The sequence below is a fragment of the Alligator sinensis genome, unplaced genomic scaffold (genome assembly GCF_000455745.1).
Source record: "Alligator sinensis unplaced genomic scaffold, ASM45574v1 scaffold465_1, whole genome shotgun sequence".
In the NCBI taxonomy this organism is placed as follows: domain Eukaryota; kingdom Metazoa; phylum Chordata; order Crocodylia; family Alligatoridae; genus Alligator; species Alligator sinensis.
The window spans coordinates 369,775-388,667 of NW_005841979.1; the positions used below are offsets into that span (position 1 = coordinate 369,775).

General features: G+C 43.7%; 1 protein-coding gene across 6 annotated transcripts in view; it reads left to right on the forward strand.

Moving 5' to 3' along the window:
* The window catches only part of PPP1R12A (protein phosphatase 1 regulatory subunit 12A), a 198,276-nt gene that overhangs the window by 84,300 nt on the left and 95,083 nt on the right, over positions 1-18,893 (forward strand). For all 6 annotated transcript variants that reach the window (XM_025200923.1, XM_025200922.1, XM_006021108.3 and 3 more), the window contains exon 3: positions 1,743-1,861. In XM_025200923.1, the coding sequence (XP_025056708.1) occupies positions 1,743-1,861 (119 nt within the window). The remainder of the gene's footprint in view (positions 1-1,742; positions 1,862-18,893) is intronic.

Consider the following 18,893-nt stretch of genomic DNA (forward strand, 5'->3'; position numbering starts at 1 on the left):
TTACTTTATAATTTACTTTAGTTACAAAAATGTCTGTTTATGCATTCTGTTCTTGCTGCATACTGTACACTTGGTATCTAAACATTTAGTTAGAATTACTAAGTCCCTCTCTTTCTTTTTTTAGGGAAGATTTTTTTTTTCGTTTTCCAATGTTAAACCAGGTAACATTTGGAAGGGCATAATCAGAATTATGCAGCTTGTCTCTATCAGCGTTGGTAATGCTCAAAATCGGTTGCAGATGATGTCAGATCTTGGAGTTATAAAAGCTCTACAAATGAGTGTGTGTTGAATTTCAAAAACTGTCATCCCCTTCTTTCTTGACCTAACTCCAACAGTTTAATAATAGATCCTGTTCACACTATATCTTTTTTTCCCTTTTTTTTTTTTTTTTTAAGTTTTAAGCTTGTGATATCAAGTCAGCATGAGCAAAACCAGCCCTGGATCTGGAATCAATCAATGCTACCTGGAAATAATCAAGCTAGAAATGTTTTAATGAAGTCATCTTAGCAGCGGATGAAATTTGGTGGTTGGCAGTGCTGACATGTCAGCAGTAATGGGACAGTGCTTGAAAGCATGCACAATTTCATGTATCAGTCATAAAATAGATGGCTTGTGTGTGCGTGTAGCCTATATTAAAGAGATATAAGACTCAGTGATAAATTATAAGATGTCCCAGCAGACAAATGTCTGTCTTTCTGATGTGTATAATGCCTAGTAGAAGGAGGTCTTACGCAGAGCTCTGAACATTGAATGCTATAAATACTGAATCCATAAAGAGCTAGGAATTTTTTTATAAATGGAAATCTCTAGGGCTGTAACCAAATATATCAGTATTACTCCAGATTCACTACAGATCAGTCAAAAGGTATATTGAGCTATTGGGTCCCCAGAATTTACAGGCTAGTTTGAATAAATAAGTAGCTTAATCAAGTTTCAACTGGTTATGTTTTTTCTTAGGTTTTTTTGCTGTAACCCATTAATATGACTTATCCAGAAACCTGAAATAAATACAAATGGATCTGGATTGCTGATTTTAGATATCCATGCCTACATTTTGTTTAAATTGTAAAGAATTCTGTATACAGACTGAAAATTATATTGGACCAAACAAAGAGAAGTCTAAGCTTACTAGACAGGGGCAGGTATAAAAGATGATAGGGGCTTCACTAGCAAGAAACAGGTTAAATTGTATTTACCTGAATCTAAGATGATCCCTCTTCCCCCACCCATAATTAGATTCTATTCATAGAAAATGTCATGGCCCTATTGAAAGCAAATAAGAAGCCATTGCCATTTTCTTTCTTTCTGAGTCTGAAACATTTGGAAGTTATCTTTGCAACCTGAAGTGTCGGGAATGTCAGTTTCCTTAAGAGAGCTGAAATCCTATAGAAATTAAGTATTGGGCCACTATGTTCATCAAGTTAGCTTTCCATTTACTGATGGAGTTTTTACAAATCTGTATACACATTATTTTTTTTGTACAATGATGATAGGTACCTGTGTAAACTAATAATAGTTATACAAAAGAATTTCATCGTTAAATAACTCATACATGTATGTCTTGTTTTGTTGTTTTGCTTTGTGGGTAAACCGTTTTATTCTGTGAACTGCATATATGTGTAGTTTGCAGTATGGGGTCCATGTTTTTCAACAGCTTTGGCTATTGTTCCACTTCACTGACTTGTCTAATTTGATCACCATATGTTTTATATAGCCAACAGCATTTTTGTTTCTCTTTACAGGTATTTAATTAGTCAAGGAGCACACGTAGGAGCTGTAAATAGTGAAGGAGATACTCCATTGGATATTGCAGAAGAAGAGGCAATGGAAGAGCTGCTTCAAAATGAAGTAAATAGACAAGGTAATGTGGAAGGCTTCTACTGTCTATTAGACAAATATATTTTTGTGAGTTTAAATGTGTGTAGAAGTCATTCTGATGGTTTGTAAAGAGGGTTATGGAAAACTTTGTACAGGCAGTCCTCACACTTACGGCAGGGTATGTTCCTGGAAAAGGCGCTGTAGGTTGAAATGATGTAAGTCGAATCTGTTTTTCCCATAGAAATAATGTTATAATAGGGGGTTATGTTCCTGACCAAGGGCCTGATGCCCCAACTTTTTATAGAAATGACCATAAACACCATATTTAAATCAACTATTTAATCAACTATAAATGATATACACTGTACAATGCAAAGCTTTCTAAAGTGTACTGTATATAAATCGATTAAATAGGGAAACACAGTAACTAATCACATAAAATTTTATTTAATCAGAAGGTAAAGGAACATCTTCATCAGGGTCACGGAATTCAGAAGGGCTGCTTTATTTTTTTCTGTAGTCAACAAAAATCAAACAAAAAACAAAAACCCCGAGTGACAATGAAAAGCTGGCATTTTCCAAGGGCTTCCTCGAGTCTAGTGAAGGGTGTGTCATTTAAAGGTTGAGAACCACTGATCTAGATGGTGTCTCTATCTCTGGTCTTTCAGTCACAGTCTAGGGGCATGGATTGTTTGGCATTCCCCCTTGGGATGTAAGGTCTCGTAGTCCAGCTGTTATTGGCCCTTAAACCAATGATTAGTAGTCTGTTCATGTTCTTCAAGAATTTTACTTGTGCAGACACTCTAGGCTGCTGCCACATGACAATTAAAGGAGCATGCTGACTTTGAAAGAATTTTCTTAAACACACATACTTAACTCATAGAAGAATGTGAGAGATGTGTATCTACTTATTCTTCCACAGATTATGCAGGCCTCTACCTCTGGTCTTCTCCCCACTTTTCAAACCGTTTGGTGTTTTGGCCATTATCTGTCAGGGAGGCCTTTCTCCTCTCTTACTCCTTCTCAGGCTTTTCATTGTGGCAGTCTCTCTCTAAGAAATCTGTCCCTTTTAAGACCAAGTTCAGAAACCTTATTTTCTTCTCTTCTTACCTTATGTTTTGTCATACTCCCAGGTCTCAAGTGGGTTTACTAGCAAGTGTATTTGAAAGCCAGTGCCCCGCCACCCAAGAGGAATGGTGTAGCTTAACATGTTGTAGTATGCAGTGCAACACATAAATGAGACGGCATGCAAAATGGAGCTTGAAATGTACCCTGTTTATTTCAAACTGTTTTCTTCCCTTGGAATGTACGGTTATCCATAGTGAAAAGTACATGTCAGTTTAGGGAGGTTAGTCACCTTTTTAGCTTTAAACTTTCATTTAAATACTCTTAATACATCAAGATAAACTATCCAGGGTTCCAGGTTCTCTGAGTTAAATAATTGGAGCCTCTTGTCTAAACCACATACAGCCATTTTCTGTTCAAAAGGAAGGGGAAATGACTACATCAGGGTGGGCAATTATTTCAGCTGGAGGGCTGCTTGATGAGTTTTGGTGAGCTGTCCAGGGCCACAAGGTAGCCGCACCCCTTGACAGGTGCCCCGCCCCCGGTCGTCATCTTGGGACTGGATGTCCCACCCCTTGACCTTTGACACCAGAAGTCCTTCCCTTGGCTCCTGGAAGTATTCCTTTTGGGAGGGGGGCGGCGGGAGCTGCTATCTTAGAACCAGAAAAAAAATCAAATCATCCTAAAAGTCAAACACCTATTATAACATTCTAATTTTATTACAAAAAATATTTTTGTCATGATTTGTGTTTGTATACAGAGATGAGTATATAATAGCTCAAAAATAAAGTCTGACTCTTGTATATTGTGTGTGTGATGTGTGGCTGGGGGTGTGTGTATGATGGAGCCTGGGGGGGTGTTGGGGCAGTTTGTGGGCGATATAGGATATGTTGCAGGGTGTGTGTGTGTGTGTGGCAGGTTGTGGGAGCTGTGTGTGGGGTATGTTAGGTGGGAGGGTATGGGGATCCCCTCATATACTCCCTCCCCCCCCATGGTGCACGGCTTCCACTGCCGGCGGCAGCAGGGCCTTGGGGTGCTCATGGCCTACACAGGCTCTGCCACCCAGCAGTATACTGCTCTGGTTAGAGCTGCATGTGGTGGCAAGGAGGCACAGCCAGGTGGAAGGGCTAGGCGGGATGCAATTAATTGGTGGGCACCTGTGGGTCAAAAGAAATTGTCTGCTGGGCCAGATGCAGCCTGTATTTTGCCCACCCCTGGACTATATGTTAACCAGAATTTGCTTCCTGTGGCTAGCACATAAAGAGACACCAACTTTAGGTTATTGGGATTTTCTTGCATGGTATTCTCCAAAGTTGTTCTCTGAGGGATCCGAGTTCCTGTGCTAATTGACTGTAATACTGTATTTTCTTGCAATCCAAATTTGGGGTGTGTGTATTGAGCGAGGAGGCTATGCTGGAATGAAGGCATGGGGATGCTAGAATGGCTGCTGCCTCCATTTGTGGAGGAACAGTGTAGTTTTCTGCTTGGCTGAAAACTAAAGGTGTAACCATTTTGCGGTCACTACCAAATTCAGACTGTACTGCAATCATGCACAATATTTTAATTTACAATATTTGTATCTTGAATTCAGAACTTTCCAGAGTACTCCTCTTCATGGGGCAGAAAAGTATGCAAATTTATTAACCCTCCTATGCACCCCTGCCATGTAGCCATTGTTTATGGACTCCTAAAGTGCAGTTTAAAATTTTTAAAAATGAAATACCAAGTTGCCATACAGAGCCCACTTTCAACTGTTTTAATGAAAACATATTAGCAGGTCCTCTGGCTGGTTGGAGAGGTTTTTTGTTTTTTTTGTGTGTTTTTTTTTTTTGTTTTTTTGTTTTTATTTTTTTTAGAATATGGATTTATATGATGCCCTCGTAATTCTATGAGACTGGGTCTAGCTCCACAAAGCTAGAAGGAACTGCTAGACCTCTTTGCCTCCAAATAGCTTTGTCTGCATTCGATGAGGAACAGGGAAAGCTCTGACCAACTGCATTTAACTTCTGTTTCTGTAAGGCACCACTGTATTACTGGAATCCATAGAAGTACTTCATTTCTTTGTCTGGCACTACATGTGTTTTTGGGGTTCCTGAGGCAAGGTGGGGTTTGTAAATCAGTTCATCATTTGTATTTCATGGATCACTGAACTGGTCTTAACAGACTTCTAAGAGTTACGTAAGCCCTGATCAGTTTAATCAAGCCACAGAGTATATTGTGTTGGTTTAGGCTATAAACAAGTATGACTGTAAGCAGCTTTTTAAATCTTTCCTAATCAAAGCTATGAACAAGTATGGTTATAAAGTCAGTGTAAAGAATTGACTGGTATCATATGCGAAAGACTTATTCACTGGAGAAGTTGTAAAGATGAATGGAGAAACTGCTTAGTATAAAAATGGCACAAGAACCAAAACTGCTTAGATAAAGCAATTAGTGCAATCTAGAGTCTGGGGAATAGGCAGCAGATATCAGATTGCACATAACCTATCCTGCCTGAAATTTTTGGCTATAAAGAAAGGGACCAGGGAACTTTATCGAAAAAGCTGTCATTGTATGGAAAGTCACAGGAAGTACCAAATGACCTGGGATGAACTAAATTTACAACGCTGTGAAAAGGCCTGAATTCCAGTCCTGGGGGTTTTAGTGCGACCAGCAACCTTTTGCTTTCCTTGAGATCCATGTGTGGGCAAGATTTGGTTAGTCTGTTCTCTTTAATAACATCAGCATGATTTAAGTTTAGTACTGTCAAAGAGTAAAATATCAACATGCTGCAAAAACATCTACTTTATTAGCTGGAGTCCATGGATTTTAGATCACGTTCTCTGAACTCCTCATAAAGAGCATCAGATAGAATGTCATCCTTTCAAGGTCAAGGCTATCTAAAAATATTGAGTAAATTAATTTCTGCAGTTTTGAAAGCTTTGAGAGAGGCCATTAGGTCTTAACTTGCCTCCTTAGCTCATTTTTAAAACCCAAATGCTTGTTCTTCGATGTTCCAAGATAGATTGTGCTTGTTATTTAATGTAAAACAAGTTAAAGCATTACGCTACTAAATCTTTGTTCTTCAAAATTTAGACCTGATAATATTTGAGTATTTTCCAGCTGACCGTATTTGAAAGTTTTCAAAGGTGGTGGATGAAAAAATAGAGAGTAATCCTGAAATCCATTGGATATTACTACCCTGAGCTCTTTGGAAGGACAGTGGAAAAATAAGTCTCAAGGGGTAGCATAGATGATAATTTCTGGAGTATACAGCATCTTGATAAGAGCAGTCAAGCTTGCTATGTCATGGTCCCCATCGTAGATACTTCCTAGTTGTTTGCACCAGTGAGAGAGCTAGGATGCCCCTTGAATAGGTACTATTAATGCTGCACTCTTTTTTTCTCTAAATTTGCATTCCTGTTGGAGGAGAATCTCCCCAGTTTCATTAGCTTCTGTTGTTCCTTTCCCTTCTAACTATGTAAGGAGACATAATGCATGTATTATTGTTTTTAGTAGTTCTAGAGCAGTGGTGCTCAACCTTTTTGACCCCTTGGGTCAAGATGAGTGGTGTAGGGCTGGATTGGGCCCTGTCTAACCCCCTTACCTGCCCTGTGTGCTGGGATTGGGTCCTAGGGACCTGGCACTGCCCCAAGCGCACTGGTCTAGAGTCTCAGGGACCCTGCACCATTCTTTCCTGTCTGCCGCAGCAGGATTGGGCCCTGGAACCCAGTGCTGCCCTCTTCCGGCCCTGCACACTGGGATTGGGCACCAAGTCTTGTGCACAGGGCCTGGGGCTACCATGGGGTCTGAAAATGTGGCAGGGAGCTGTGGCATGGTATCATAGGCCACTGTTGTTCTAGCGTAAATTTCTTGTCATTGCTATAACTCTCTAGGGCTAACTTTATAAATCAACCCATCTCTGGTCCATATGCAGTGGGACAAGGTTTTGTGCTGATATTTAAGTCCAGCTCTGAGTGATGGATACTAGCAACAGAAGAACACTGGTATAGTAAAAGACACAGCACACAGTAAATTTTAGCTTATTTATCAGACTGAATTTGTTTACTAATTTCTTGTACAATCACAAGAAACGTGACTCTAGAACGCTCAGCTCTAGTTTTGCTTTTGGAAGTTTTTTCTACATAAAACGTGTGAGTTTAGTATCTTGCATCTGTCGTGACTGCCATCTCGGTCCCTTATCAGCTTCTTCAAAGTGTATATATTTATAAAATACTGTGAAGTTCTTAATCCTCCAAGCAGCAAAAGTCTGGGTATGACCCATACATTAGGTTTTACTAAATCACAATACTGAATGGCCTGATTTAAAAAACAAACAAACAAATATGTGCCTGAGTATTTTTATAAATATCAAGTCATGACTGCATATTAAGTATCCAGATTGGTAATTAAGAGATTGCATAAGCAATCCTGATGTGTGCACACTTCTGATAGTTGGGTCTAACACCTTGTGTGTGTGAACTGCTCCTTTATCACAATTGGGATTAACTCTGAAGCATTACAACTTCAGCTACACTCCTGTATTCACTTTATCTGACACATTTAACCATTCTGGTGTTGTAACATGACTTTGACTGCTGTTTGATGACTCCTCTTGGGTCCCTATTCTTAACTTGTTCTGACCGTCCGTCATCGTCGTCCGTCCCCCGTCCCCTGTCTCCTTCCCCCCCATCAGTCTGGTGTGTCTGGAAGGATGCCTGAGAGTTGAGCTGGTTGCAGAGAGCAGGAAGTGCTAAGCACAGACTAAAGAGACTGCAGATTTTGTGGTTGATCTGGTTGCATCAGTGACATGCATGCAGGCTGGGAAGATGTCGTGTGACCTGTTCTACCATCAGCATCACAGCAGAAAAATATCTTCTTAAATAACAGAGAACATCCTTTGGGATTCTGGCTTTTGTTAGTCAGACAACAATAGAAGAGAATGGGGATCTTTCTTCTTCCTAGCTGGACCAGAGAGCACACCTGCTCCCTCTTGTGTTCAGATTATAGTCAGCATACTGCTTTAAACTCCAGCTACTTTGGGCTGACTCAGAGCAGGTGAGGCCAGAATTGGCCAGAAGAAATAATTGAGGAAGAGGGTTGGGCCAAGGAATAGTATGTGGTCCCATTTTTCTTTCAGTTCTCCCTCTGGCTTTCCATTCCACATACCCGCTGCCCTCCCTTGTATCCAGACTTCGTGCATATATCAATTCAAGGCCTTGATCCTGCCTTGGGCCTCTAATACAGACAACTAAATTGGCTTACCTTCCTTGTTTCCTACTTGTGCAAGCCTCCAACCTGTATTTTGTACGTGTCATGGAAAGGCTGACCTGCAACTCTTCAGCAGCACCCTTTCCACAGCCTTGTCTTTTTGAGTCCAAATCTCGTAAGCATATAAAAAGTTTTGCTGAGCAGTTTGATCAAGCCATAGTGTACTTTTTGTACAAAACGAGATTCTGCAGAAATACTAACATTTATGAAGGTAAATTGTGGGATGGTGGTAATATTTCAGTTTTTTTATATGACATGATAGGCTCAGAACTGGAATAAGAATCTGAATTTTTGAGTGAGTTTCTTTTAAAGCACACTTTTTGGAGCTTTCAGACATAAAAATCCAAATATCTGACCAGTGCTATCTTTGCAGATGAGACTTGTCAGGTTGGTTTTAACTTTTTTTGCTATGCAATGCAAATCCTATTATTATAAGGATCATTAGTCATAAATATGAAAAGAATGTAAACAATTCTTCTTTTCTTCAGGTTCATTTTATGTACAGACTTGCATTCTCTGACTTTGCTTGTTAGTGGTATTAAGCTGTTTCTTTCCTGAATATTTCTTCTGTACAAAATCTGTACACATGACAAAACCAAATTACCTGGTACGCTGTTGTAGTTATGATGTGAATATATTCCGGAGCATAATGAATATAAGGGCTTATGTTGAAATGTATGATCTGGCTGGTGAGTGCCCCTCTCCTCAGGATTCTGATTGTGGAGGCCTCAAAGTTTGGAGGATGATAATTGTGAGGACTGGGGCATGAGTGAAATTTCATTTTTTTTCTTCCTTTCGAAGTAATGACTGTTACTTCTGATACTGTTTGTTGTATGAGAGGCACGTACACGAGCCCAACTTAAATTTTCTTCTGTAAGATTTATTTTCACTTTTTTAACCTTGAAACCTAGTGCAGTTTTGTAGTTTTATACACTTCAAAGAAAGGTAATTTCTTTGATTGCATGTATAATTTTTCATTCTGAGTGCACATGTGCCCCACATCTTAAAGATCAAAGGATGCTTTAACAGTAACTGTGTACAGTCCACCTCTGCAATGACTTGTTCTCTGAGGACATAAAAGACAGTGTGCATTTACTATTCTTCAGTACCTTTGCACCTCCTTGGCTGGAGGCAGAGCACCTTTGCTGTTGAGTATGGTCGTCTTCTCTGTTTTAAGAACTCTGAAGCTGTTGTTTCCAGATTAATTTTTCCTGTGGTACTCAAAGGTCTTCTCTACACTTGAAAGTAAAGGCACAATTGGATCTAATGTATGATCTGCATAATTGCACCTCCTGCCATGCCACACACTCATGTCAGAGGGGCAATTACAGGACTGCATGTTAGATTCGCTGGAGGGCAGGGAACAACTACAAGCAGACCTGGACAGGTTGGACATATGGGTAGAAAACAACAGAATGCAATTCAACAAGGAGAAATGCAAAGTGCTGCACCTAGGGAGGAAAAATGTCCAGCATACCTACTGCCTAGGAAATGACCTGTTTGGTGGAACGGAAGCGGAAAGGGATCTTGGAGTCCTAGTGGACTCCAAGATGAACATGAGTCGGCAGTGTGACGAAGCCATCAGAAAAGCTAATGGCACTTTATCGTGCATCAGCAGATGCATGACGAACAGATCCAAGGAGGTGATACTTCCCCTCTATCGGGCACTGGTCAGACCACAGTTGGAATACTGCGTACAGTTTTGGGCGCCGCACTTCAAGAGGGATGCGGATAACCTGGAGAGGGTCCAGAGAAGGGCTACTCCTATGGTTAAGGGCTTGCAGGCCAAACCCTATGAGGCGAGACTAGAGAACCTGGACCTTTTCAGCCTCTGCAAGAGAAGGTTGAGAGGCGACCTTGTGGCTGCCTATAAGTTCATCATGGGGGCACAGAAGGGAATTGGTGAGGTTTTATTCACCAAGGCGCCCCTGGGGGTTACAAAAAATAATGGCCACAAGCTAGCAGAGAGCAGATTTAGACTGGACATTAGGAAGAACTTCTTCACAGTTCGAGTGGCCAAAGTCTGGAACGGGCTCCCAAGGGAGGTGGTGCTCTCCCCTACCCTGGGGGTCTTCAAGAGGAGGTTAGATAGGCATCTAGCTGGGGTCATCTGAACCCAGCACTCTTTTTTCTGCCTATGCAGGGGGTCGGACTCGATGATTTATTGAGGTCCCTTCCGACCCTAGCATCTATGAATCCAATTGTCCCTTATTGCCAATGTAGAGGGAGCCCAATCCTGGGCTCCCCCTGCACTGGAAAGAAGCAGCTCCCATGGATGGAAGTCCCTTTTGCTGAGAGGCCTCCTGGCTGTGGGGACCCCATGCAGCTGGGATTGAGAGTCCCACAGCTGATTGGGCTCCTAGTCCCAGCTGCACCTTGCATACAGTCAGGACCAAAAGTCCCCACAACTGATGCAGTCAGGGCCAAGGCACAGTAGGGCACAGCTGGGGCTAAGAGCCCTGTCAGTTAAGGGGACTCTGTGCCAGCTGCACAACTAGGACTGAGAACCACATCTGGGTGGGGTGTTTCACACACCCCTGAGCCTTGGAGATCACAGCAGCCATGATCCCTAGGGCTCAGAGGTTTTACGCCGGGCACAGTGTACCCTTACAGCTGGGAGCTCTGTCAGCTGACAGGGCTCCTGGCCACAGGGCAAACCCTGCTACACGTGCAAATTAAAGCTCCGTAGCAACCAGCTATAAAGTTAGCACATATTTTCCAGGTCTAACTTTATAGCTGGTTGGAGCTTTTTATTGTGTTATAGCTACTTTGCATGTGTGGCTGGTCTCAAGATAATCGTGCAATTTACTGGTTAATTGCCCAATACCTGTAATGTATAGAAGGGACCCAAAATACGATTTTTAACTCCCTTTCTATTTTGGGGCACATCACTTAGCTGACTTTATACCTTCATTTTCTTCTTAATTTTAGTTTGTACCACACTGTCTCTTCCCAAGGTCTTTTGCTTTTTGAAGTGCGTGGACAAAAGCAGAAGTACTATATGATCACGATGGTGGACTTGTTAGTGGTTAGAGCTCATTCCACTGAAGCAGGGTTGAGCAACTTTTTGCCAGCATGTGCTGGAGCTTGTGACCCAGCTGTTGCTATGGGGCTGCATGTCTCTGCTTCCCCTACCCTGCTCTGAGCAGCTAGCTTCTAGACACCTGATTCCTCTGCAGCAAGGACAAGCACAGATGCTGAGGAGCAGTATACTTTGCAGTGGGGGAAGAGGGCCAAGGAGGTGATGGGTGGTATGGCACAAGTCACAAGACAGATCCCCTGTGCTGGATCAGATCTCTTTGCGGCCTTGGTCTGGTCCTTAGGCCGTAGGTTGCTAAACCCTGTGTTAGAAGGCAGGCAACTTCAGTATAAAAATAGTAATAAAAATATGTCAGAACTAGACATCTGTGTGTTTTTCATGTGCCATGTTGGGTTAAAACTATTTTATGAATATTTTAAAACTTGGGATTTATTTTTGTATTTTATCTCTGTCTATGACATGGTACCTTAAAGATACTGGTAATTATGCCATAAAACCTTTAAAATACCTTCCTTGGATCTAAAACATATTATGACTTTGATGTATAGTATCTTGGGTTGTCATAGGGCCAGAATTAAATGCTGGGTTATATCGTGAAAATCGGTATAGTCTGTCATCTTTTCATCTGTATGGTTACAAGATAACCAACTTGAAAGGTAGGAATTTTTTTCAGATAAACTGTCACTGACCAGGGCTAAATTTTTCCTTTTCCCGGGCCTTGCGAAGGACTAAATGTGTGTGAAGAAAGTTCCATGTTTTGTTTTGAGAGAAGAATACTTCTCTAATTGCAGCGAATTGTTCAAAACTAGTTAGGAATAGTAGAGAAATCCTGGGCAGGTGAGAATGCAGACAGAAGCCAGGTGAAGTGGTCAGCAGAACACAACAAATAACTAAGTTAGTTTTGCGGTGCATAACAGAGGTGTCTGTTGAAAACAGTATATAACCCTTGATATACATCATTATAAGATATACATCATTATAAGAGTATCAGTTGCATTGTTAGACTGAATTTTAAGTGTGCACATAAATGCAAACTGCAGCTTCTAGTTATAAGCATTTACAAAATAGGGTAAATGTGGGTTCATATTCATGCATGGTGTACCTACAGAGCTTATGTTTTGTATATACACTGTCTTCATATAGATGGAGAATTCTGAAACAATGATTTGATTCAGTATTTATATTGAATTTTTATAAAATGTATGCAGGACAGTATAATCTTTATTTGCCTTAGAATTATTGTGTGAAACTTCTTGAGGACCTGAGTTTAAAGCATTTAGCTAGTAGTTTACAAACTTATCTTCTGTATTTACAATTTAAAATTTGTTAGCCTGCCCACAGTTAAGTTTGCTATGACTTGTAAGGGAATAGCTGATACTGTTGAGTTGAGTTACCACATTGCCATCTATGGGCCATTGAGAGAAAATACTTTACTGTGTTTGAGAAGCAGTATTCTTTTTTTGAACTTTTGAAAACAAAAGCAAAGAGGGAAACTCCATTTAAGGTAGTGTAAAACATGTTACGTTCTAATTTCTGTACTTTATAATAGGGGGAGGCGTATTTTAGTTTAAGTATATCTGTCTTATCTGACGTACTGTCAGTTATAAAATAAAATGCCTTACTTAAATTGATGCATTTCTTTTTCTGACTCGCACCTTTCCTATATATTTGACTGTGGAAATGCAACCATGGTAACTAGTTTGGTCCTGTTTGAAATTTAATTAAAAATGGCTTGCAAGCATGGTATTTTCAGTCTTCCATAGCCAATGTCATGTGAGAGACGGACTTTTTTGTGTGTACTGACAGCGTTCCCCAATCCCACATCACTGTCACATTTTTTTCCATTGGCAAAACCAGTTGTCAGTTAAAAACACTTCAGTTTCGTATGCATGGAGATCATGTTTAAACTGTAACCTTGAGCAGTTTAAACATAAGCCTTTGGGAAGATTTTTCTTTCAAAATTTCTTCTCTCTCACTAACTGGAACTTTCCATTTTGCTTGATAGAAAAAGCTGTTTGAACCCCACTCTAGCATGCACATACATGCTTAATTTTACATGCGCAAGTGAACTCACAGGAATTACTCAGGTTAGAAATTACTTGTGCATAAATGTTCATAGTATTAGTACTTTGACACGTAGAAGAGAATAACATGCAAAAGTGAGTACTTTATCTGACTAATGGATTTATCATACACAAAGGAAATGCAGTATAAACATTTTATTTAGGTAAGTTATTTTCACAGAAAGATAAATTGATATAGGCTCTATTTGTAAACAAAGCAAAGAGAAATGCATTAAATATTAGCACTTTTAAAAAAGGGATTTAGAAATAGTTTCTGCTGATGTAACAGAAATCAACCAAATACAAGAAGCTAACTATTAGAATTTATATTAAAAGAAATTCAGATACTCCTGTAATAGAATTAACCAGATAGGGAGACGCATGCAGAAACAGCTAAACAAGTGATATTAATTGGATCAGGTCCTGAAGGCAGTCAAAGCATCATGGTGAATTGCCAGGAGAGCTGTTAATGATGGGGCTTCTCCACTAAGACATTCCTGATCTGAAGTGTTACCGATTATCAGTGGCACAGAATGCATAAACCTGATGTAGCAATCTGATGTACTGTGAACTCAATCTGAAATGAAGTCAGATTCATATGCTGAGAGAATTTACAGTTTATTATACCGCTTAATACATTGTACTAATAGGAGTGTCGCTTGCAAATCAGGGGAAGTGATTCTTCCACTTCATTCAGCATTGGTGAGGCCTCATCTGGAATACTGTGTCCAACACTGGCTTCATGTTTCAAGAAGGAGGTGGACAGATCGGAAAGAGTCCAGCACTGTAGGTGGACGACCACTAAGGTCGTCTGGGAAGAGAAGCAACCTGATGTGGGAGGGTTGGACTGACTCAGCACTTGTTATAGTAGTCGTCATTGTCATTGTCATCCTCCTCCTCCTTGCCTGAACTAAGTAAAAGCCATAGGGGTGGACCCTGCAGAGGTGCACGTTGTGCTCTGTGTGAGTTTGATCAGACCCAGGAGCAGCACTATGGACCAGAGGATGGGGCTCTGGACATGTGTTGGACACCCCTCATTCAAACTTTCACCAAAGCTCACCTAGTATGTCTGTGCTACAGTAATCAGAACAGTGGTTCTCGAACTTGTTGGACTTAAGGTACCCTTCTCTGGATTTGAGGCACCTCTCAGTAACTTTTGTGAACTGAGTGGCGTCCAATTTCAACAACTAATTTATATCATACAGCGCTTACCTCCTTGCAGAGGGAGTGGGGGATCAATCAGGTGGGGGCAAGTCTGAGATTGCAGTTATTTATTTAGCTTATTTGTATGTTTCCTTGCACCGTGCTTATCTCCTCATACTTCGCAGCATCCTTCAAAGGATCTGGTGGTCCCCTAGAGAATCACTGGATTAGAATTTAAATGGAGTTCTAAACTAGATATGTTGCTAGCAGTAGAGCAGTGGCAGTATAGAGCTCAATGTGGGCTAACTGCCGAAAGAGTCATTAGGCTTAACTGGGTGGGTTTTTCACCACCAGCTGCAGGTAAGTGGTGCGAGGTGCGGCAGCGGCGGTGGTGCAGTGGTGGCAGCTGCCACTGCATGTGAGCTCCCCCTCCCCCCCCAGGCAAGTGGTGCGAGGTGCGGCGGCGGTAGAAAAGCTGCGCAGGGTGTGGTGGTGACTGTGTGCGAGCCCCCCCTTTTCCTTAGCCAGTTGGATGTGAGACTCTCAGAGAGGCATTGCTGCCCTTACCCCTGCTCTGGGCAAGCGGCGCAGGGGTGGTGGTGCAGTGGTGCTAGCAGCCACTGTGTGAGAGCAGAGATACGGTGCAGTGGTGCACTGCTTGCTCAGAACAGAGCTGGTGGGGCAAGGGCAGCAGTGCCCCTCTGTGAGCTGCACACGCCCGCCTGCCCAGGAGTGGGGGCTTGCATGTGGTGGCCGCTACCATACTGCCTCATCCCATGCAGTTTTCCTGCTGCTGGGCAGCGGCATGAGGTGTGGCAGCAGCAGTGCAGTGGTGGTGGCGGCGGCTGTTACGTGCGAGCTCTCCCTGCCCCCTAGCTGGATGGCATGTGTGACCTGCAGAGGGGCACCATGGCCTTCACCTGCCATCTGTTCTTTATCAGAGAATTTGCAATTTCTTAAATTGTTTTAAATAGGGGAAAACCAGGATCCCCGTTGAGTCCTTAGGCTACTCATTGTTTTCTTCTTAAGCTATGGGTACTGATCACACTCACCCCTCCTCTCACTCCCTCCTCTCCTCCTCGCTTTTCTCTCTTCCTCCCTCCTTCCCTCCTGCCTGCCCTCTGCCTTCTGATTCTTGCTGGGGCATCTTACGGCTTCCTTTCCCCACTTCCATGCCAGACGGCTCCTACCCGGAGGTAAAGGATAACCAGTAAGCTAACCAGTTATCACTGTACTTATCAGTTTAACAATTAATCATTTAACCCAGGGGTCAGCAGTGTTTTTGGGCAACGTGCCAAAAACACCTGCAACCTTGACTTGTAAGATGTTGACATACCAGGGCCAGATGGCAGAGGAGCAGTAAGGGGCCTGATCCTTGTTGTGGCATCCACTCCAAAGTGTGCCATACTTTGGCACCCATGTCGGGGGTTGCTTACCCCGTTTCAACCTGTCTCCATGCACTATAGTAGAGACATGCTCAGTCTTGTACCTGCTGATGTAAATTTAGCCTCCTGTCTAGTGAATATCCAGTAGATCTTTTGATCAGGTTTGACCAGGCGTTAAAGCCATATTTTCTTATGAAGCGCTTGTAAAGAGTTTTAGTAGATGATTATTTGAATTAAGTTTTTTGCATACCTTGTAGTTAACTTATGAAACTCATTGTCACAGGAGGTTTTAGGGGCATATCGTATTACCTAGTGTTTCAAAATGGGAATAAACACAAACATGGAGGACAGGTCCATAGGGAGATATTAGATAGAACATTCTGAAATACCTGAACCAATGATTATTGATGCTATTGAGGATATGACAGGGACCTTTTTATACGTGGCCCATATACATACTCTTATCTATGTCATTTACTACTTGCCACTTTGGGAAGCAAGGCAATGGGTAGAGGGTTTGCGATACCTTTTTCAGCATAAGAGGATCCTGCAGTTATCTGTTCTGACCAGTGGGAATCACCTTTCTGGCATTAGTATCAGTCAGATCCAGGTAGAAGAGATCTGTGTACAGGCCTTCTCTTGGGCCATGTCACTGGTTCTCAACTGGGGTGTACTAACATCCCCCTCAGGGACACCATGAGGCAAGTAAGGCTGCTGTGGGGACAGCCACCAAGTAAAAGTACCCTGGGCATTCCTCCTCCCTTAGCACTCTGATTAATTCTTAAGCAGGCAGGAGTTGACTGATGCTGTAGCTCTTCCCAGTCCACATCCCCAAAACCTTCACATTCCTCCCAGAATCAGAGGCATGTGGGACATGCTACCCATGCGTTTCTGTTTCTAGGAGGAGCTTGGGGAGAGCTAAGGGGATGGACAAAGAAAGGGATACACAGCTGAGGCAGCTCCTCTTTGCTTTAGGATGATCAGAACCCTAATGCAACAGTACCACACACATATGCTACAGCCCTTCCTGGTTGGCTGTGCATAAGGCATATGGTTTTCTTGGAGGTGGCAATATCTGGTTGAGAAGCACTGAATTCAATATGAGGAAGCACCAGCAGTGGTTCTCACCCAGGAGTGCTGCCACATGCAAAAACGTGGTGGAGGACATGACCCTGAAATGGTTGAGAACCACTAGGTCCGGGGTAGGCAAAGTTTTTTGGCTGGAGAGCCGAAAAAACCACACTGTCTACCTTGTAATGCGCCGGAGTGCTGGCATGCCAGAAAAACAAAATGAGGGCCGGAGGAGGGTGGGGGGAGGTACATTGCAGGATGCATTGCATATTAATATATTTAATAATCATAAATGTTGCCTTTTGTTGTGTGTTCCTTTTTCGTTAAGCATGTTGCAGGGAGAGAGAGAGAGAGAGAGAAAAAAGAAAAATAAGAGAAAGTGGAAAAAGAGAGAGAGAGAGAACCAGACGCGCACAAACACAGAGAACCAGAACACACCCAGAACAGAAACATGTGTACACACATCCAGAACCAGACACGTGTGCGCGCACAGATGCACAGAACCAGATGCGTGGGCGCACGGAGCTGGGCTAGTGGGGCACCGGACAAAGTCTGACCCAACAATGCCCTGGGCCTGCCAGAGCCTTGTGCTTCCTTGGGGAGCCAGCCCTGGGCTGCTGTGCGGCTGGCCGAGGCCCCGCCCTGGAGCCTGCCCGTCAGCCCAACCACCCACCCACTCCACACAGCTAAGGCCCTAAGCTGGCAGGACCATTCAGGACATCTAAACCGTTATCCCCAGAGAGGCTGGGAGACCACACAATGGCGCATCCCCACCACAGTCCCTCCACCCTGGTGCCAAGGCAGCGGGTGTAAGGGGGCATCAAGGAGGGTTTTCCCCCAGGAAAGCAAATCAGACTGGCTCTGGACTGACAGCACTGGCTATGCATAACACCCCACTGGGCCCAGGGCACTGCTCTGGGGTCAGGCCAGTGCGGCAGGGGAGAGGAGAGCTGGGCTGGAGCTAGGGGAGTTTGTCCTTGTACCCTGAAGGGACTGAGGCAGTAAGCCAGTCTCCTCAAGGGCTCCTGGGGCATGACCCCTTCCCCCCTACCCACCCTGGCCCCAGGGAACAAATCACACCCTCACTCTAAGCTGCAATGCACAGAGGCGCAGGGGAGCGGGGGACTTGTCCATGGCCGTGCAGAATGGCAGTGGCAGAGCTGGGGCCAGTGGTCTAGAGTCCCAGTAGGAGACTGGTACAGACCAAGGCTTCATGGTCTTGTGAGCAGCAGCCAGAGGCCCAGCATCTCTGAGAGCTCAGGTCTGGAGGAGTGAAGCTCGTTCCTTCCCAGAGGCAAGATCACCTCAGATCCAGCTCCCAGCACTACCCAGTTCTCTGGAGGGGCCAGATCTGGATCTCCGGAGTGCCCAAGCTGCTCAAAACCTTGAAGCAATTCCCCTGCCCCAGTCTTACAGCTGTGAGGCCAGAGGCTCTGGGACTGGAACCAACCAAATAAGCTCTGGGCAGTTGCAGACGGGAGGCTGCAAACAGCTGTGCCAGGCTCCGGCATCAGCTCTGTGCCGGTACATGCATGCACATCTCAGAGCAGGCAGTGGGGAAGGGGCCTGAGGCAGCACAGCCCCAGTCTCTTACCTGCTCCCAGTATAGAGCTGATGACTGGGCTCTGGAGCCCAGTGCAGCTATTTGTAGCCAGCCTGGGCCCTGGGCAGCTGCAGTAAGCAGCAGGCAGGCTGCAAACAGCGTGGCCGCTCTCGGGAGCCCAGTCATCAGCTCCATGCTGGCAGCAACTGCACGCATGCCTCGAAGTGGACAGAAAGAGGGCTGCACTGCCTCAGAGCCAGGCCCTATCCCCCCTGTCTGCTCCGAGGTGCGCACACAGTCGCCACCAGCATGGAGCTGGCTACAAACAGCTGTGCCGGGCTTCGGAGCCCAGTCATCAGCTCTGTGCTGGGAGCAGGGGAGAGACTGGAGATGCACTGTTTCAGGCCCCCGCATTTGCTCTGAGGCGCGCGTCACTAGAGAGCTGATACCGGAGCCTGGCACAGCTATTTGTAGTCTCTCGGCTGGCGGCCAGCCCTGGCCCTGGGAGGGGGCCA